This window comes from Capra hircus, chromosome 28, assembly GCF_001704415.2.
Source record: "Capra hircus breed San Clemente chromosome 28, ASM170441v1, whole genome shotgun sequence".
NCBI classification, from domain to species: domain Eukaryota; kingdom Metazoa; phylum Chordata; class Mammalia; order Artiodactyla; family Bovidae; genus Capra; species Capra hircus.
The window spans coordinates 16,408,451-16,429,802 of NC_030835.1; the positions used below are offsets into that span (position 1 = coordinate 16,408,451).

Consider the following 21,352-nt stretch of genomic DNA (forward strand, 5'->3'; position numbering starts at 1 on the left):
TTACAGAGGTGAAACCATGTTGCATCATTTTCATATGTCCCTGGATTTTGTCAATGCCAAGTATGGAAACTATATCACTTTGCAGGTATTTTTCCACCAAGGGGAGTTGTGCATTATTCCTGCACCAAAGAAATCTGGAACAGTATCCTGGTTACCTACCACACCCCCAACAATCTCACAAGCACTGAGTATAATCTCAACACACCCAGAAAAAATTCTGGCTTCAGAATCTGTACGAGCTGCTGTGAATAGACGCATCAGAGGGTAAGAAAACTGACACTTTGACTTCTAGTCAAGGAGCCTTTTGACTTGTGTTGCTCAAGTCTTTTGTTGAATCTAAGCATTTCTTTCACCTAAATTAGTGCTGATTTTCATTCTGTCTTCATCCTTTGTGAAACTGACCAACAAATTAAACTTCATGTGTTTTAAAATGGAGAAACAGATGTATCTTTTAGTTGCCATTTGAAGGTTATAGGCCCAATGTTTTTGCATTTATTTATCTTAGTGTGGCCAAGTATTATGTAGATCCATAGATAAAAATTTTCGGACCTTTAGAGATGAAAATCTGAGTGAGCACAATCTGTTCAGGATTTTTCTCTGATTCTGGGTGTATATATGGGATTCTCTGACTAAATTGGAGCACATTAGGTTCTATTCAGAAGAGAACACCTTAGTCTAATAACGTATTAGTTCAGCCATTCAATTTGAATACCTATAAAATGTTTAGTACTATTCAGATCATAACAGTATTAAATAATAATCTCTTTTAGCTTTGCTTCAGTACACTTTGTACCGTTTTTTAGGAGAATAAATTCTGATTTTCTTTTCAAAGTATAGTAGTAACGTTTTCGTTTAGTTTTTATTGGACCACCTTAATCCCTTTTCTTTATTTTCCATTTCTTTCGCTTTTTCTTTCTCTCTTTTCCTACCTGTAGTCTTTAGTATATAGAGTATCTTTTTTAAACAATTATTTTTTTTGCCACTCAGCATGGAAATCTTAATTCCCCAGTCAGGGAATGGACCTGGGTTGTTGCTGGCAGTGAAAGCACCAAATCCTGACCAGTGGACCACCAGGGAATTCCCAAGGGTGACAAGAGAGTTGTTACTCTTTTCATCTCACTCCTGATGAACCAAGACAAGATAAAATGCTAAGAGGAAAGTAAATGGTATAAGAATCCTAGATATTTACATCAGTTCAGTTCAGTTCAGTTCAGCTGCTCAGTTGTGTCTGATTCTTTGCAACCCTGTGGACTGCAGCACACCATGCTTCTCTGTCCATCACCAACTACCGGAGCTTGCTCAAACTCCTGTTCATTGAGTCAGTGATGCCATCCAACGATCTCATCCTGTGTCGTCCCCTTCTCCTGCCTTCAGTCTTTCCCAGCATCAGTGTCTTTTCTAATGAATCAATTCTTCACATCATGTGGCCAAAGTATACTGGAGGTACAGCTTAAGCATCAGTCCTTTCCATGAATATTCAGGACTGATTTCCTTTAGGATGGACTGGTTTGATCTTGCAGTCTATGGGACTCTCAAGAGTCTTCAGCAACACCACACTTCAAAAGCATTGATTCTTCAGTGCTCAGCTTTCTTTATGGTCCAACTCTCACATCCATACGTGACTACTGAAAAAACCATAGCTTTGACTAGACGGACCTTTGTTGGCAAAGTAATGTCTCTGCTTTTTAATATGCTGTCTAGGTTGGTCATAGCTTTTCTTCCAAGGAGTAAATGTCTTGTAATTTCATGGCTGTAGTCACCATCTACAGTGATTTTGGAGCCCAAGAAAATAAACTCTGTTGTACCATAAAATAAAAGTGATTATGTTACCTGTCACAGGTACCCAGAAAAAATTGAAGCCTCCCTTCATCAAGCACACTGCTTCCTCCCAGCTGGCATTGCAGCAGTGCTGAAGCAGCGCCCCAGATTGGTGGCTGCAGGAGTCCAGGCGTTTTATCTCCGGGACCCCATTGACCTGCGGGCCTGTCGTATTTTCAAGACATTCTTGCCTGAAACACGAATAATGACATCGGTAAGATAGCTCTCTTGGTCATTTAGTTTCTCTCACTGAAAGGAATGTTGAACATCATTTTAATTGTTCACCAGGAAAAAATTGGGAATATTCTGTTTCCTCATAGCAAGTTAATATAGACTTTTTGTTGTTATTGTTCAGTCACTAAGTCATGTCCAACTTTGCAGTCTCAAGGACTGCAGCACACCAGGCTTCCCTGTCCTTCACTATCTCTCTGGGTTTGCTCAAACTCATGTCCATTGAGTTGGTGATGCCATCCAACCATCTCATCCATTGTTGTCACCTTCTCCTTCTCTCCGCAGTTTTCCCCATCATCCAGGTCTTTTCCAGTGAGTCAGCTCTTCACATCAGGTGGCCAAAGTATTGGAACTTCAACTTAAGCACCAGTCCTTCCAATGAATATTCAGGGTTGGTTTCATTTAGGATTGACTGGTTTCATATCCTTGATTTTTTTTCTTTTCTCCTATCCAGAAGAGGAAGACTATAAGAGACCTGACTTCCTATTTTATATCTCAGTGTTTCCTAGCTATTTCTGACCAAATTTTCCCTATTTGAGCAGTTATATCTTTCTTAGCAATAAAACATTTCATTTCCTCCAGAGAATTAAGAATTATTCTTTATCATCTATCTGCCAAAATTGCCATGTAATGTAACTAATGATTTGAATTACCTTCAGTTCAGTTCAGTTCAGTCGCTCAGTCATGTCCGACTCTTTGTGACCCCATGAATCGCAGCATGCCAGGCCTCCCTGTCCATCACCAACTCCCAGAGTTCACTCAGACTCACGTCCATTGAGTCAGTGATGCCATCCAGCCATCTCATCCTCTGTCATCCCCTTCTCCTCCTGCCCCAACCCCTCCCAGCACCAGGGTCTTTTCCAATGAGTCAACTCTTCGCATCAGGTGGCCAAAGTACTGGAGCTTCAGCTTTAGCATCATTCCTTCCAAAGAAATCCCAGGGTTGATCTCCTTGAGAATGGACTGGTTGGATCTCCTTGCAGTCCAAGGGACTCTCAAGAGTCTTCTCCAACACCACACTTCAAAAGCATCAATTCCTCGGTGCTCAGCGTTTTTCACAGTCCAACTCTCACATCCATACACGACCACTGGAGAAACCATAGCCTTGACTAGATGGACCTTTGTTGGCAAAGTAATATCTCTGCTTTCTAATATGCTATCTAGGTTGGTCGTAACTTTTCTTCCAAGGAGTAAGCGTCTTTTAATTTCATGGCTGCAGTCACCATCTGCAGTGATTTTGGAGCCCAAGAAAATAAAGTCAGCCACTGCTTCCATTGTTTCCCAGTCTATTTCCCATGAAGTGATGGTACTGGATGCCATGATCTTCGTTTTCTGAATGTTGAGCTTTAAGCCAACTTTTTCACTCTCCACTTTCACTTTCATCAAGAGGCTTTTTAGCTCCTCTTCACTTTCTGCCATAAGGGTGGTGTCATCTGCATATCTGAGGTTATTGATATTTCTCCTGGCAATCTTGATTCCAGCTTGTGCTTCTTTCAGTCCAGCGTTTCTCATGATGTAGTCTGCATAGAAGTTAAATAAGCAGGGTGACAATATACAGCCTTGACGTACTCCTTTTCCTAGTTGGAACCAGTCTGTTGTTCCATGTCCAGTTCTAACTGTTGCTTCCTGACCTGCATATAGGTTTCTCAAGAGGCAGGTCAGGTGCTCTGGTATTCCCATCCCTTAGTGACAACTGAATATAGACAGTGAAGGTAAATTTTATGGTGTGTGAATTATATCTCTGTAAAGCTGTTACTAAAAAGTGTAGATAGTAGATAGGTTGAGTCTTCTTTGCATTTATCTGAATGTGAAGCTCATAAATGAAGTTATTGTTAACTCTGAAATGATAGTCAGGCATTTTAATTTCAGGAAGACACTCACATATTTTGTCCTAATGTCCAGGTCACTTTCACTAAATGTCTGTATGCACAGTTGGTGCAACAAAGGTTTGTGCCGGATCGGCGGAGTGGATACAAGCTGCCTCCTCCATGTCATCCCCAGTACCGAGCCCATGAATTGGGCATGAAGTTGGTAATGTTGAACCAGAAAATTTAATTTTCTTCCTTAATGTCAAAGGGCTCTTCACAGAGTAATGACACAACTTAGAAATCTAGAAATACACTCTGTTAATGTATTAAGAATGTAGTAAGATGTGGTATTTGAAATAAGGCAAAATGGATTATTCTGTAAGGGATGATAGAACTGTGTGTCCAGCTGAAAAAGTTATTACATCCATGCCAAAATAAATTCCAGTTGGACCAAATATTTAAGTGAAAAAAACAAAACCATAAAATTTGGAAGAAAGTGTAGGGAAATTTATGAAAATATGAGTAAGAAAGTCCTTCTTAAGCATGACTTGAAACTGGAAACAATAAAAGATTAATAAATTTGATTATATAAAAATTAAACATTTCTATATGGGAAAAAAACCCATAAATATAGTCAAAATATAGTTAACCTGGAGAAAGTATAAAATATCTTTGCAGTTTAAATGACAAAAGAGTAAAAATAAAACTAGTAAATGACAGAAGTTGCTTTATCTAGTATACAGCATTGCTACAATTCAAGGTGAAAAAAATAGTAATAATCAATCAAAAATGATCAGAAACCATTAACAGATAGTCCAGAGAAAAGGAAATACGAATGATTTTTATGAAAAATGTTGACACTTGCTCGTAATAAAAGGATTGCAATTTAAAACTACAAAGCAATGTTTTTCACCATTTGATTGACAAGTATCCAGAAGCTTGATAACAAATACGAGGTTTGTAAAAATACGTAAAGAGGTACCCTCAAACATTATTGATAGGAATATGAGTTGATTCAGTCTCCTAGAACAGTTTATCACTTTCCATAATATTTAAAATGCACAAACCCTGCTGCTCAGTATTTTCACTTCCTGAAATTTATCCTCCATATATTTCACTTGTGCACAAAGATGTATGAAGATACTCGTGAAAGCATTGTTTATAGTAGCAGAAGACTGGAAAATACTTAAATGTCTACTAGTAGAAAAATAGTTGGATAAATTATGGTCTGTCCATGAAGTGAGATGGATAAATGTATGTGTTTGTATGAAATCATCTCCAGGGCATATCACTAAGAGAAAAGCAAGGTTCAGAGCCGTGTGTATGTTGCCATTTAGTGATGAAGGGGATGAAGTAGGAGGATATATGTACGCACACGCACACATATCTGCTTGAGGGCAAAGATTACTTCTGAAAGGATATGCAAGGAATTGGTGGCAGTATTAGAAGCTCCCTATTAGAATTATTTTGCCTTGTGCATTTATTATATTTTTTAATCAAAGAACTCTTAAAATGAAGTGATTCCCTCCCTTTACTATTCCTAAGACCATGCTTAATTCATTTATAATTGTGTTAGACAAGAAACCTTTTGCAACCTTTTTTAAGCAAGCAAGAAACAAGTTTAAATTTCTAGTTTTTTAATCAGTGAGAAGAGAAATCTCTTTCAGGAAAATAAGAATTTTTTGTTTTCTGTTATTTGCTTCCCCTTTATAATTTTTAGTAATCTGTAGAGATTAAGAAACTTGGAATTAAAGTCATATTTTTTCATAAAGTTTAGAGTATTATAAATGTTCACATACCCATATGTCCAGTCACCTAGTTCTTGAATGTGGTTAAATGGAAAGAAAATAACCGAATAATAAAAATTCTGTCTTTTCCATGTAGGCTCATGGATTTGAGATCTTATGCTCCAAATGTAGCCCACATTTTTCTGACTCCAAAAAATCCCTTGTGACTACGTCACCACTCTGGGCTGGCTTCCTTGAAAGTCTGAAAAAGAATGATTACTTTAAGGTAGGACTTACTATGCACTCTTTAAACTGTATAGTCTAGGCAAAATCAAGCCAGTGATCTAAAATGTTAGGTCCATATTTAATGTGTGACATAATTGTAAGAACTAGAGTTAAAAGGGACCATTCTAGTTTGGTGGTAATAAGGGAGTGTCTATAAACTGTTTCTAATATTTTAGAAAAATTAATAACTTCTATGCTGCTGCTGCTGCTGCTAAGTCACTTCAGTTGTTTCCAATTCTGCGACTCCATAGATGGCAGCCCACGAGGCTCACCCATCCCTGGGATTCTCCAGGCAAGAACACTGGAGTGGGTTGCCATTTCCTTCTCCAGTGCATGAAAGTGAAAAGTGAAAGTGAAGACGCTCAGTCGTGTCTGACTCTTAGCAACCCCATGGACTGCAGCCTACGAGGCTCCTCTGTCCATGGGATTTTCCAGGCAAGAGTACTGGAGTGGGGTGCCATTACCTTCTCCGAATAACATCTATACAAAGTGATAAAAGTTATTATTTATATCAGATGAATAACTTGTGCAAATCTATGAAGCAAATATGAAGATACCAAATAGAAAAATTAGCAAAGACATAGATTAAAAAATTATATGACCTAAATGGGAAGGAAATCCCAGAAAAAGGGGATGTATGTAGATAGATATATGGTTGGTTTCACTTTGCTGTACAGTGACATACACAACAGTATAAAGCAACTATGCTCCAATAAAAAAATTTACGAAAAGGGAACTAGTAAATTTCTCTTAAAATAATCACTCTCACACATAGTAAAGATATGTATATTAACATAATAATAAAGACCATTTTCACATATGTAAAAAGCATATGAAAGATAGTGCTGTTGAGAATATAGTGAAAATAGTTACACTTATCCGTTGCCGATAACATTGTAATAGTGGCAACCTTAACTGGAAAGGAATTTGATACTGTATCCCAAGAATTATACAGAAGTTCAAACTTGGAACCTTCACTTTATTTTATTATTATTTTTAATTGGAAGATAATTGCGTTACAATGTTGTGTTTCTGCTGTACAACGCGTGAATCAGCTATAAGTATATGTATGTCCCCTCCTCCTAAACCTCCTTCCTCCGCACAACCCCACCCCCTGTAGGTTATCGCAGAGCACAGAGCTGAGCTCCCGGTGCTGAACAGCAGCTTCCTAGTAGCTGTCTGTTTCACATGTAGTAGTGTATATATATCAGTGCTGCTGTCTCAGTTTCTCCTACTTTCTCCTTCTCCTCCATGTTCACAAATCATCCTCTACGTCTGTGCCTCTGTTCCTGCCTTGCAAACAGGAAAAGCTTTATGTTAAATAATCTACACTTTAAGGAAACATCCAAGAAGTAGAAAAGTCCTTAAAAATATGATAATTTTAAAGATTGTGTAGTGGTATGGAAAACTGCTTATATTATAGTATATTTTTAAAGAATGTAAAGTATTAAGCATAAATGCTATCATAAACATGCCTGTGAAAGGTAGAAATGGTAGTTAAGGTTAGGGTTATGCTATTTTTTGAGCTCTATTTGTGCTTTGTTTTATAAACTAGTTGCTGGTTAATCAATTGTTTCTTTATAACAAGTTATTAATAAATAATAGAAAATGATAGAAAACCTCCCAAATTGGAAAGAGACCCTTAAATGGTGAAAAGGATGAGGTCCCATCACATTTAGCTTAGTCCCTTTTTTGGAGAAACTGTACATCCATGACAAAACAAGGACGAGGAGTCAGGCCTCATGATTTTTGTACAATATATTAGAGTATTGTATACTGCCTCCCTGGAAGTTGCTGGTGAGCAGGTTATTTTAGTGATACCATCTATACCAGGTTCTGATGGGCATTATTATTTTTTTAGGGACTGATGGAAGGTTCTGTTCAGTACCAGGAAAAGCTAGAAATGGCCAAGAACTACTTCCAGCTCTCTGTAAATCGGCCAGAAAGGTGAGTTTATCTCTACCCAAACAGGGCAGCAGAGTGATAACTTGCCAGAAGTTAAGGAGTTACTTACTCCTGAGATGGCTGCACATGTTGGAGCTGCCATATTTAAACTGTTAACGGCAGAACTCATGACTACTGAAGAAGCTGGTGTCAAGAGAGGAGGTGTTGTTATGGGAGTTTGCTGGCACTTGTAGCCATCACCACCACCACCACCACCACCTTCATCATCATCATATAATGGCTAATATAGGTTGAGTGCTTACAAAGCTTAGGCCACTAACTCATTTAACCCACTCTTAAAGCCGTGTGAAATAGATATAATTGTTATTTTCCCTATCCACAGCTGAGAAACTGAATCTAAGAGAGGTTATGTAATTTGCCAAAGGTTACACAGCTCAAAGTGACAGGCCTAGGGATTTTAACTCATGGATTCTGTTATTGAGCCACATGCTTAATTCCTGTGGGAGTTCTGGGCTGTGTTCAGCTTTTCTAGGTGGATCTAAAACACAGGATGAAGCAGGCATTCAGCTTTCAAATCATATCTCATTCTAACCTGCCATATATTTTCTGGGGGAAGAAAGAACTGAGCACAGGGTTGAAAGAAAATGGTGGTAGTTTAGTCGCTAAGTCGTGTCCAACTCTTGCGACCCATGGACTATAGCCTGCCAGACTCCTATGTTCATGGGATTTTCCAGGCAGGAATACTGGAGTGGGTTGCTATTTCCTTCTCCAGGGGATCTTGCCGACCAAGGATTCGAACCCATATCTCCTGCATTGCAGGCAGATTCTTTTACTGACTGAACTATGAGGGAAGCCACATGGAAGAAAATGGCTGCCCTTTAAAATTCGATAAAGTTGAGTTTCAGTTCTGGTAATACTGAAGTATCATCTCAGACTAACTCCCTGCTAATTGCAGTGATAACCCTGGACAGAATATTTTAAAAAAAGAGAAAAAACAGTTATTTGAATACACTGGAGAAAAAAGCAAGCAAAAATCAGAAGGAATAGGTGCTTGAAAAAAGAAAGTCCGTCTTGTCTGGCTTGTCCCCTGAGGGTGCTTCTAGTCAGTATGGCCCAAGGATAATGGAGCTTCTGCAGAAGGGTTTATTGGGCTGAGGAATCAAAGGTCAGAATTTGAGCACTGGAAAAAATTCAGTTTCTGTTTGCAAAACTGAATTTGAGATACTTAAAGCTATTAAATAACGTGAAAGAAATAACTTTGTAAATGTTGTGACTCAGAATGTCCCCAGTTGTGTGTGGATGTGTGTTTTATTTTGTTGTTGGGCTTTTTTTCTCAAAACCGAACTGGTTTTGAACCCCATTTGTTTTGCCAACATCTCAAACATCACATATATGTGTAATACTTAAAGATTGTATGAAGCAAAATTGATGGCGAGAGAACTCTAACCTCAGTATCTGTGAGATAGTAATGACTTTACAGCAGTCTTTATTCTTTTGTATTCTTGCCTGGAGAATTCTGTGGACAGAGGAGCCCTGATGGGCTGCAGTCCATGTGATTGCAGAGTCCGACACAACTGAACGGCTAACACTTTTTTTTCCACCCTTTTGTAAGTGTCTAGAGGTGCCTTTGTCCCATTCTCATCAACTTTTACGGCAGTAATTTGTGGAAAAGAGGATGCCTTCTTAGGGTATGTTTTAAGGAAACTTGGGAAAGAAAGTAAAGGAGGTGGCTCTCATAATTAGGGGAATCTCCCCCAGATGAATCTTGTCACCTCTAGGAGACCACTTCCCTGTTGAACAGCATTACCTTATAATCTTAGGTTGAAAAGAAGTTAAGAAATTAGAGAGACTCATGTAGGAGATTTAGGGCTAACTTATTCTCCCATGAAATAAGATAGATTGAGGGTTTGGTAGTTCTTTTTCAAAAACAATGTCTTTTATTATTATACAAATAACATTCATTCATATAGCAAATAGAGAAAAATGTAAGAGGGAAAAATTTATATCATGAGTAAGCTACTATTATTCCAATTTATATCATGAGTTAGCCACTATTATTATTCTTCCGATTTACTGCCTTCCAGGATTATTATTCCCCATAACCAATTGATTTTTTTTTTAATTTACATTATCAAGAAATTATGTATCTTGTTCATAATTTTTACTTGTTGTGATCTTACATTTTCCCATGACCTTAAAATATTTTGATAAAGTGTATTTTTAAATAGCTGCACAGTGTTTTAGCAAATGGACCCTAATTTACTTATTGCAAATAGCTTCAATATCCAACATTTTCATGAGTGTTGTAGGAGAAACTCCCGTTCACCAACCAGAATGACTTCTTTGCAGTTTGAAACCAAGCTCACATCCCCCTCCAGACCTGCTCTTGGCTCCTAAAGCTTCTGTTTGTTTGCTTTGCTTTTATTAGCTGAATTAATATCTTCGACTGTGTCCTGCTGGCTTTTAATTGTACCGCCATCCTTCTTATCACCCAGACCTCCTGGCTGTCCATGGATCCAGTCCTTAGATACTGTTCACTGTTATCTTGTATCTTACATTCTTTTACCTTACTGCCTGGCTAGATACTCTAATTACTTAGTTATTGAACTCTCAGTTCAGTTCAGTTGCTCAGTCGTGTCCAACTCTTTGTGACCCCATGAGCTGCAGCACGCCAGGCCTCCCTGTCCATCACCAACTCCCGGAGCCCACCCAAACTCATGTCCATTGAGTCGGTGATGCATTCCAGCCATCTCATCCTCTGTTGTCCCCTTCTCCTCCTGCCCTCAATCTTTCCCAGCATCAGAGTCTTTTCCAGTGAGTCAGCTCTTTGCATGAGGTGGCCAAAGTATTGGAGTTTCAGCTTCAGCATCAGTCCTTCCAATGAACACCCAGGACTGATCTCCTTTAGGATGGACTGGTTGGATCTCCTTGCAGTCCAAGGAACTCTCAAGAGTCTTCTCCAACACCATAGTTCAAAAGCATCAATTCTTTGGTGCTCAGCTTTCTTTATAGTCCAACTCTCACATCCATACATGACTACTGGAAAAACCATAGCCTTGACTAGACAGACCTTTGTCAGCAAAGTAAAGTCTCTGCTTTTTAATACGCTGTCTAAGTTGGTCATAACTTTCCTTCCAAGGAGTAAGCATCTTTTAATTTCATGGCTACAGTCACCGTCTGCAGTGATTTTGGAGCCCCCAAAAATAAAGTCTCTCACTGTTTCCACTATTTCCCCATCTATTTGCCATGAAGTGATGGGGCCAGTTGCCGTGATCTTAGTTTTCTGAATGTTGAGCTTTAAGCCAACTTTTTCACTCTCCTCTTTCACTTTCATCAAGAAACTCTTTAGCTCTTCACTTTCTGCCATAAGTGAACCATATTGAACTATAGCTATACCTAAACTTATTTCTTAGCCTCTAGCGACTCTTCTCTTCCAATTCAACCATTAGAGCCAGGAGAATCTGCTTGAAATACATATGTACTCATGTTACCTCCCTCTCCTAAAAATTATTAGAGATTGTAATAGTGAAAAATTACAAACAATGGAAGTGTCCACCAATAATAGATAAATGAATTTCAATGTATTTATATGATGGCTTACTGTCCATTAGTTAGCCAGAGAGTATATAAATACCCATAAATCTAAGTAAGAATTTCTCAACCTTGACACTATTGACACTTTGGACCAGATGGTTCTTTGTTGTGGGGAACTATCCTGTGCATCGTAAGATGAAGCAACGTCTCTGACCTCTACTCGGTAAATTCCCCTAGGACTGACTCCCCACCAATTGTGACAACCAAAAATATTACCAAATGTTGCCAAATTGTCCCAGTTGAGAATCACTGGTCTAAATGAATAGATTAAAAAAATACAATGTTGTATGAAAAATACAAGTAAAATGTAGGTGCCATGGATATAAATTGTAAAAATACACAAGATATTACATATTATAGATACATATATCCTCATTCACTCAGTAAGTATTTATTGTCTCCTATATGCCAGGCCCTGTTCTAGGCACTGGGAATACAACAAGTGAACCCCAATTCTCCCTTCCCTGTGGAGCTGCATACTAGTGTTGGAGAAAGATGATAAACCATTATATGATGATAGATAGTAATTAGTACTTTGAAGAAAAGGCAGTGTTTGGGGAGAGAGATGTAAGGGCTGCTCTTCTAGAAAGGTTGACCCAGGAGACCTTTCCAAGGAGGTTTTCTTTCAAAAGAGATCTAAGAATGTCAGGGATTGAGGCAGACAGGCGATAACTGAGGGAATGGTATCAAGGGAATAATATGTCTGGTAAAGAAAACAGTGTTCTCTTACTCACTCAGTGGCCCAGAAAGGTTCTTGTGAGAGCTGTCACTTCTGGGCAGCAGAGAAACAGATTGGAACTAGTAGTTGATCATCAAAGGGAATACTAACTTTATCTATCATATATTTTTTAAAGTACGTGCTTAAAGAATTCACCTGCAGGAGATACAGATTAGATCCCTGGGTTGGGAAGATCCCCTGGAGGAAGAGGAAGTGGCAACCCATTCCAATATTCTTGCCCAGAAAATTCTATGAACGGAGGAGCCTGGCAAGCTGCAGTCCATGGGGTCACAAGGAGTCGGACACGATGGAACACCACCACCACATATATTACTAGTTTGGTTTTTATGTTAAATTTATTAATGTAATCATATATTTAGAGATAAATATAGCAGTATTTTAATTCTGGGTGGTAAGGATATATTATCTTTTTGACTTGTCTATATTATTTTAATCTCATAAAGCAAAAATTAAAAATAACAAGCCATCAGTGATCACTCACTCCTTACTTCACTGAGTCTAAACTTAGCCTTTTCAGCCTCGTTGTGCTCTTCAGTCCATCTGTTCAGCCTCAGATTTCACCCTTAAGCCAAACTGAACCTGTTTGCTCTCTCTGAACATGTTCCTCACTTCCCCACCTCTGTACAAATGCTCATTTTTCCCCTTAGATTTCTCTATCCTGTCTTACCCATCAAAATCCTCTTGGTTCTTTAAGCGCTAACTCAGCTTCTTCCATGAGCTCTTTTTTTTTTTTTTAACTTCTCTGTCTCCACCCAGTGAATGTAATTGCCTTCTCCTATGATTCTTTGAACCATTTGGTATTTCTGTGTGACTTTATATGTTTTTAACTTACCATAATTATTTGTGTATATTTCTTCTCTCTGTCTTCATAATATTTGCATATTACAGAGTAGGGATAATTCCGTTACCCACATGATTCAGCAAGGTATGCAAATATTTATTAAATTAATGCAAGTCCATTATATAACTTGGTTTGTTCCCTTATAAATAGTTCAGACAGAGTTCCATAAACTTATATAACAAATCACATCACCAACATAAAATAGCTCACTCTGTGTGTATTTCCCTATCAGTTTATAGTAAGAGGAGCACAAAATAGTATCAGAAGACTTGATTTCAAGCCTTTGCTCTGTCCAACTCAATGACCTTGCAAAAGTTATAGAAATTCACTGGGCTCTGAGTTTCTCCTTTGTAAAACAGGATTATATTTGAAGTACTACCCTAGCGTTTAATACGTGATAGATTAATTTTTGTGCGTACTTTCTTTGGGTTTTCATTTCCTCATAATATGATATATGCAAACTGAAAGAGCTACGCTAAATCAGCAGCTTCATGATGGTGTCCATGGAGCCTGCTGCAGAGCAAAGGGGAAGGCAAGAGGAGCAGGTCTCCAAGCCTCCAGCTTCCATTTCAATCAAAGCAATCTTTCAGGGTTCTTTTTAGTTTGACTGAGGTATAATTGACAAAACTGTAAGACACTTAAAGTGTCACTGTGGTGATTTGATATACCTGTACATTATGAAAGAGAGTCCCACCACCTAGTTAATTAACAGATTCTTCACCTCACATGTTTATAATTTGTGTGTATGTGAGAACATTTAATATTTACTCTCTTAGCAGACTTCGTTTACACAATAGTGTTATCAACTATAGTAACCATGTTTCACATTCGATCCTATGACTATATTTACTTTACAGCTGAAAGTTTAAATCCTTTTTCCAAAATTTTTGTGCTTATTTCCGTCACCCCTTAGTCACTGGCAACCACTTTTATTCTCCGTTTCCATGAGGTTGATGTTTTTTTTTAGATTCCACATATAAGTGATACCATGCAGTATTTAACTTTCTCTGTCTAGCTTATTCCATGCAGCATAAAACCTCCAAGGTGCATCCGTGTTGTTGCAAATGACAAGGTTTCTTTCTCTCTCATGGCTAAATAATATTCCATTATATTCCAGTGTGTGTATATATATATATATATTCCAGTGTATATCCAGTATTCATATATATATATATATATATGTATATCTCCAGTGTGTATATGTATATCTCTGTGTGTGTTTGCTAAATTGCTTCAGTCGTGTCCAGCTCTGTGTGATCCCATGGGCTGTAGCCTGCCAGGCTCCTCTGTCCATGGGGTTCTCCAGGCAAGAATACTGGAGTGGGTTGCTGTGCCTTCCTCCAGGGGACCTTCCTGACCCAGGTATTGAACCTGCATCTCTTACATCTGCTGCATTGGCAGACAAGCTCTTTACCACTAGTGCCACCTGGGACCCCATGTAGATCTCTGTCTCTGTGAATTTATCTGTCTGTCCGTTCATCCATCTACACCACACCTTTATCCAGTTATCTATTTGTAGACACTTAGGTTGTTTCCAGTCTTAGCTACTGTGAATAACACTACAGTGAACATGGGGATGCAGACATCTCTTTGAGATTTTGTTTTCATTTCCTTTGGATAAATACCCAGAAGTGGGATTGCTAAGTCATATGGTAGCTCTATTTTTAATTTTTGAGAAACCTCCATACTGTATTCCATAGTGGTTGTACCAACTTGCATTCCCACCAACAGTGCATGAGGGTTCCCTTTTCTCCGCATTCTTGCCAATGCTTTTCTTTTTAATGATAGACATTCTGACAGGTGTGAGGTGATATCTCACTGTGATTTTTATTTGCATTTCCTTGATGATTAGTTGACGTTGAGTACCTTTTCTTGGCATTTGTGTATCTTCTTTGGAAAAATGTCTATTCATTCTCTCTGCCCATTTTTGAATCAGATAACTTGGGGTTTTTTTCATATATATGGTTAGTGAATATATTCTCCCGTTCTTTAGGTTGTCTTTTCATTTGTTGATGGTTTCTTTTTTTGCAAAGCAGTTTCTCTCTTCTTTACTTTTTGGACTTTTTGTTGGTTTGGCTCTGCTGTGAGGCTTGTGGGATCCTCTTTCTCTAATCAGGAATTGAACCAGGGGTCATGGCAGTGAAAGCACCAAGCCCTAACCACTGGACCACCAGGAACTCCTCAAAGCAGTTTTTCTTTGAGCTCTTTTTATATTTTGAGTTCCTGGTGAAATTTTGAGAGGAAGGATTCAGTATCCTGAACAAATGTTTAAAAACAAATTAGACTAGATAATCCTTTCCAACTTTAAAATACTCTGTTTTTGTGGTTATTATTCTAAGTTCTCATTAAATACCCATATCTTTGATTTTTTATAGCTCTCATGCTATGAGCCCAGGTGAAGAAATCTTAACGTTATTGCAGACAGTACAATTTGATATAGAAGAGCTTAAGAAAGAAGAAGCTTATCTTCCCCCAGAAGATGGTAAGTGATGGGCCAGGATAGAGCACAGGGTTAGAAAGAATTAAAACATCCCACTAAGTCTCAGAGGGTACTTTACTGAGAGTATACCTGTTTCATACCTGTTTCATGTGAGTATAGTATGGCAGTGTCACACTTCTTTTTCAGATGAACGGTGGTTAGATCTCTCACCGGATCAGCTGGACCAGCTGCTGCAGGAAGCTGCTGGCAAAAAAGAGCCAGAGCCCACTTCCAAGGGGCGGGAGGAGAACTATGACTTAACCCAAGTCTCAGAGAGCATGAAAGCTTTCATATCCAAAGTTTCAACCCACAAAGGAGCAGAGCTGCCTCGGTAATTTCTGTTAAAGTATAATTATCTAAATAGTTAAAGGATCTATGTTGGCATCATCCAATCATTGCCAGTTCTGTGGTTTTGTTTTGTTTTTTTTTATTTTTAGTAAATGATTTTCAATGCTTTGTTTTCCTCTTCTGGTACCTAGTACTATGATAACTTACTTATCTGGAGTCAGATTTCTGATAACCTGATTATGATCCTTGAAGTGAGCCAGAGAGATCACTCAGATCTAAAGGCTACTGCCCCAGAGCTGTGCAGGGCAACCATATACTTTACTCTTTAGGCTTTTACTCAGAATATTATGGACTTTTAACATCTAGCGCTCATCAAGATCAGACATCTGATCTTGTACCCTCAAGTAAATTGGAAGCTTCAAACTTGAAAGAGGAGGATAAGTACCGCTGGGTACCTTGAACAGGTTATCTTGTGCTCATGGCACAGGAACACCTGGAGTTCCACCTTCTAGAGATAAAGTCTTTCCTTTCACTTTTTGGAGGTTAGTTCACCAGTAGTCAGGAAACTTATGGAAAGTCTCCTTTTTGGATTCTTAGCATTCCATCTGAAGATATTGCCAGAAACTTAATTTTTCTGTGTGTGCCAAGTCTATATTTGAACTATGGGGTCATGGAAAGTGTCCGGAGGAGCTGTACAGTTCTCTTAAAAGCTACCCTGTTGAGAAGGTGGTTCCATTTCTGCATTCAGAGTATATGTATAAAATAAAGATTCACACATTTAATAAAACCTTGACACAAGAAGAAAAAGTCAGATGAATAGATGCACTTGAATTTCTGTCATTTGAAGGGAAAGTGAATTTAAAAAAGCCACAACATATATTCTCTATTTTGGAAGATTATGGTTTGGACCCAGACCACATCCCTGAGAATCCGCATAACATTTATTTTGGTAGATGGATTGCAGATGAACACAGAGAGCTTATTGAGTCATACAGTGTCAAAAAGAGATACTTTATTTGAAATACAAGCATGGATGCTGGTTTATCATTCATCATGGCCAACCATGGAAAAGTGAAAAAAGATGATACTGTATTTGATCCATTTGTTGGAACAGGTGGCCTTTTGATAGCTTCTGCTCATTTTGGTGCATACGTATATGGAACAGACATAGACTACAATACTGTTCATGGCTTAGGAAAGGCTAGTAGGAAAAACTGGAAATGGAGAGGACCGGATGAAAACATCTTCATCAGTTTGGTTTAGGGCAAATCTTCATCAGTATGTTTAGAGAAGTATTACCTTGATGTCGTGGTTTCAGATGCATCGAAACCCTCCTGGAAGAAGGGCACTTATTTTGATGCAGTCATCACTGATCCTCCATATGGTATTAGAGAATCTACAAGAAGGACAGGTTCACAGAAGGAAATACCAGAGGGAATAGAAAATGTCCAGAAAGCCACGTTCCTGTTTCCTTGAGTTATCTGTGTGACATGTTTTTTGACCTGTTAAAGTTCTCAGCAGAGACCCTCGTATTAGGTGGAAGACTTGTCTATTGGTTACCAGTATACACACCAGAATACACCGAGCAGATGGTACCCTGGCACCTCTGCTTGAAACTCATCAGCAACTGTGAGCAGAAGCTTTCCAGTCACACATCAAGGTGCTTGATAACAATGGAAAAGGTGAAGGAATTTGAGAACCGAGGCCAGTATTCACATTTGCTGAGTGATCACTTTCTGCTGTACCAAGGTCATAATTCCTTCCATGAGAAATGTTTTAGTGGGGTAACAAAAAGAATTACCAAGGAAGAAAAATCTAGCAGGAATGAAAAATTAAGATTTTTGACAATGGAGAAAGAATAAAGATTTGATAGAAAAGACATCTGTATGAGAATTTTCATGTGTAAACAGAAAATGTACTGTTTTAAATAACTTTATATAATAAATGCTACAAAAAAGAGGAGGTGAAAGTGTTTATCAGAGGAAGAAATAATAACAGAGAACAAGGCAATGGCACCCCACTCCAGTACTCTTGCCTGGAAAATCCCATGGGCGGAGGAGCCTGGTAGGCTGCAGTCCATGTGGTCTCGAAGAGTCGGACACAACTGAGGGACTTCACTTTCACTTTTCACTTTCATGCATTGGAGAAGGAAATGGCAACCCACTCCAGTGTTCTTGCCTGGAGAACCCCAGAGACAGGGGAGCCTGGTGGGCTGCCATCTATGGGGTCGCACAGAGTCGGACACGACTGAAGCGACTTAGCAGCAGCAGCACCAGCAGCAGGGGGAAAAAGGTAGATGGAATTGTTCCTTGCCCAGCCAAATACATCTTTATTAGTGTTGATGCCGTTAGCCTCATAAGATTAAAATTTATGTTCAGTATTCTCTCTTTAAGACAGCAAGGATAGGGAAAGTTTGATCTTTTTTATGTTTAAAGGTTTGGTTCTTAAAAAGATAGATTTTATTTAAATGAATTTGGATAAATAGCTTCTTTTGCTAATGCTAGATCTATCTGATAGGAGGTGGTAGGTTGGCAGATCCCTAAATCAGCATATGTTAAAAATGTGCATAATCAAAGTGCAATTTTTACTTTTATTTCTTCTATCTTTCTCATTTCTGTTGCCCTGCAAGATCAGTAAGCCTAATGGTTTTTAAAATTTAAACTACAATTTTCCTTGCTCTGCCTCCTTTGAAAGTTTATCTCTGGTAGTGTTCCTAAGAACAGCACCAATTTAGACAAAGTTTCAAAGAGTTTTGTTTGGGATAAATTGTCTTTTTCCTTTAATCTTACAGAGAACCTTCTGAGGCTCCAATCACTTTTGATGCAGATTCTTTTCTTAATTATTTTGATAAGATTTTAGGTGAGTTACAGTGATGTTTACTTTTATTTTGCAACTGTAAGTTGTATAGAGATTGCTAGAGCTTTGGAGCATTGGATCTCATTTGTATTTTGTTTTTTGTGTGTGTGTGTGTGATTTTGAGTTGCTTTCAACTGTTTAATTATTGCCCTAAGTAATTTTGCAGAAGATGCCTTGCTTAGTGCCTGGCATAGTAGTTGCTCATTAAATAGTAGTTGCTCTTTGTTGAGTGAATGAATGCTGTGTGTTTAGATAGGGTTTTACATGGGCTCCAGTGTTACATTGTTCTTTTTTTTTTCTTTTAAACATCCTGCCCTTATAATACTGTGCTTCCCTGGTGGCTCAGACAGTGAAGAATCCGCCTGCAATGAGGGAGACTGGGTTCGATCCCTGGGTTGGGAAGGTCCCCTGGAGGAGGGCATGGCCACCCACTCCAGTATTCTTGCCTGGAGAATCCCCATGGACAGAGGAGCCTGGCAGGCTACAGTCGATGGGGTCAAAAAGAGTTGGACACAACTGAGCGACTAAGCACAACAGCACTTATATATTACTAAAATAAAAAAGACAAATAGCCCAATTAAGAAAAAAATCAACAAAGAATATAAACAGGTAGTGTCTTGAAGAAGAAATATAATCAATAAGTATTTGAAAATAGTTAACTCTTTCTAGTAAACAAGTAAGTATACAATAAAAGTAAGAATTAGTTTTATTGCCCATCATATTGGGAAAAATGTTAAAGGTTGGTAATAATCAGTTTCCTCAAGTGTGGGAGAAAGGAGCACTGTCCAACTGTGGAGGTGGAGGTGTAAGTTGTCTTTTCTCAAGGCAGTTTGGTACTCCAGAACGTTGATAACCTTTGACTTTGCTATTTCACTTCCAGGAATTTACCTCATGAAAAAGCTGTGTGTGCTAAGATGGTGATTGCAACATTGTAGTAGCAAAAACTGGGTTATAGTACAGTTTTACCCCCCACCAAAAAAATTATAGTACATTCATTTTATGAAGTATTATATAGCCTTAGTGAAGAATGAGGTCCATTTATGGGTTTTGACAGCAAAGGACCTCCAAGATATATAAATAAATAGAAAAACAAACCGTAGTTCAATATATCTATGTAAAAAATATTTTGTATACACATACAGACACATACAGAATTACATAAATAAAGGTCTGGGTACCCACTGAACTGTTAAAAGATGTTTAACTCTGGGAAGAGAATGAAATGTGAGACAATAACTCTATATAACTTGAATGTTTACATCAGAATGTATTCATGCATTATGTAGTTTTAAAATTTCTTAAGTAAAAATTTTTAATCAATTAAATTCACCTAAAACAAAAAAAAAAGGAATCTTTCAGCTCAGCCTGTGTACTTTTCTGCAGATGTCTGCCAGCAGTATCATTTTCTGGAGGGGATTTTTCTGAAGTACTTTGTGTATATTCACCTTTTTTTTTTTTTTTTCAGAGAATATTCTAATTCTTTTGAGATGTATAGTTATGCCAAAAAAATGTACCAAGTGACTCTTTCTGTGTTGGGGTCTATGTAGGTTCAAAGTCCCATGAGTCAGACTCTGATGATCTGGATGAGGAAGACTCTGAATGTTTAGACAGTGATGATGACTTGGATCTTGAAACACAGGAGCCTGGAGAAGAAGCATCTGTAAAAGGGACTCTGGATGATCTCAAGTCATACATGGCCCAGATGGACCAGGAACTAGCACATACCAGCCTTGCCAAAAGTTTCACCACCCAGAAGCAAATGGTATATGTTCAACCTCTTTCCCTTTTGAGTCTAGTACAAAGGACAGCTAAAATTATTTTATCTTAGTTTTTCTTTTTCATTTGTGGTAATTTTTTGTGATTTGAATTTGATCTTTTGATTTGAATAAGGTTAATTTTTTCTAACTCTGGTTGGATGAAAGATTATTTTCTTAAACATAAGCTTAATTATACTGCTTATTCTATGTTACATGTGGGTAGGAGAGAAATCTACCTTCTTTTACTTAGAGAAAATTTCAGATTCTGTTTTATTTATTTATTTTTAACTGCTCATTTTTTTTCTGTGTATTTCTTTTAAAACTCTTAGGCAAGCTATAAATATATCTCCTTACCTCTGGTTATCTCCCTTGGGCTATTTCAAAATCGGGAAGGAATCCATTTAATTTGTAGAAACTTTTCCTAGGAAGAAGTATGCTATAATCTTTGGAACTAGATTTTAATGTGTTTGTTAAATTACATAGTTTATTATTAGACTTCATTTCTTTCTGTCAAGAAGGGAATTTCCTTTCTAATATGTAACTCAGCTTTACGTTGTTGCTTTTTATTGTAACTGCCATCCAACCTAGTCGTATTGTCCCATGACTTTCTTTTCCTTCCATGAACAAGGAACCTCTATCCCAGACTACCAATGACAATTCAGAGGAAGAAGATTCTGGCACAGGAGGATCTGTTATGACGCCAGTGGATGTGGACCTGAACCTGGTTTCAAACATATTAGAGTCCTACAGTTCCCAAGCTGGACTGGCAGGACCTGCTTCCAACCTTTTACAAAGCATGGGTGTGCAGCTGCCTGACAACGATGATCACAGACCCACAAGTAAGCCAAGGAAGGATTAGCCAGCCAACCCAGCCTCTCTTTTTCCTTCTTGAATAAATACTGAGTCTGACTATGCTCATTTCTAGTTTTGATTACTCATCTAGTAAAAATGTTTTCTTCAAATTCATAGGTTAACTTCTCTATGAGCCCCAAATGTTGCCCTCTTTGCACAAGTCTTTTGTGAT

General features: G+C 38.1%; 1 protein-coding gene and 1 pseudogene across 4 annotated transcripts in view; both read left to right on the top strand.

Moving 5' to 3' along the window:
* The window catches only part of ECD (ecdysoneless cell cycle regulator), a 30,977-nt gene extending 9,731 nt beyond the window's left edge, over window positions 1–21,246 (top strand). For 2 of the 4 annotated variants that reach the window (XM_005699191.3, XM_005699192.3), the window contains exons 5-14: window positions 86–264; window positions 1,840–2,032; window positions 3,952–4,080; window positions 5,742–5,870; window positions 7,731–7,816; window positions 15,324–15,430; window positions 15,575–15,758; window positions 18,507–18,574; window positions 20,119–20,333; window positions 20,951–21,246. In XM_005699191.3, coding sequence (XP_005699248.2) covers window positions 86–264; window positions 1,840–2,032; window positions 3,952–4,080; window positions 5,742–5,870; window positions 7,731–7,816; window positions 15,324–15,430; window positions 15,575–15,758; window positions 18,507–18,574; window positions 20,119–20,333; window positions 20,951–21,187 — 1,527 coding nt within the window. In that variant the 3' untranslated portion in view covers window positions 21,188–21,246. The remainder of the gene's footprint in view (window positions 1–85; window positions 265–1,839; window positions 2,033–3,951; window positions 4,081–5,741; window positions 5,871–7,730; window positions 7,817–15,323; window positions 15,431–15,574; window positions 15,759–18,506; window positions 18,575–20,118; window positions 20,334–20,950) is intronic. The other 2 variants (XM_005699194.3, XM_005699193.3) reach the window with 1 other exon arrangement.
* LOC102180461 lies at window positions 15,868–17,762 on the top strand (annotated as a pseudogene).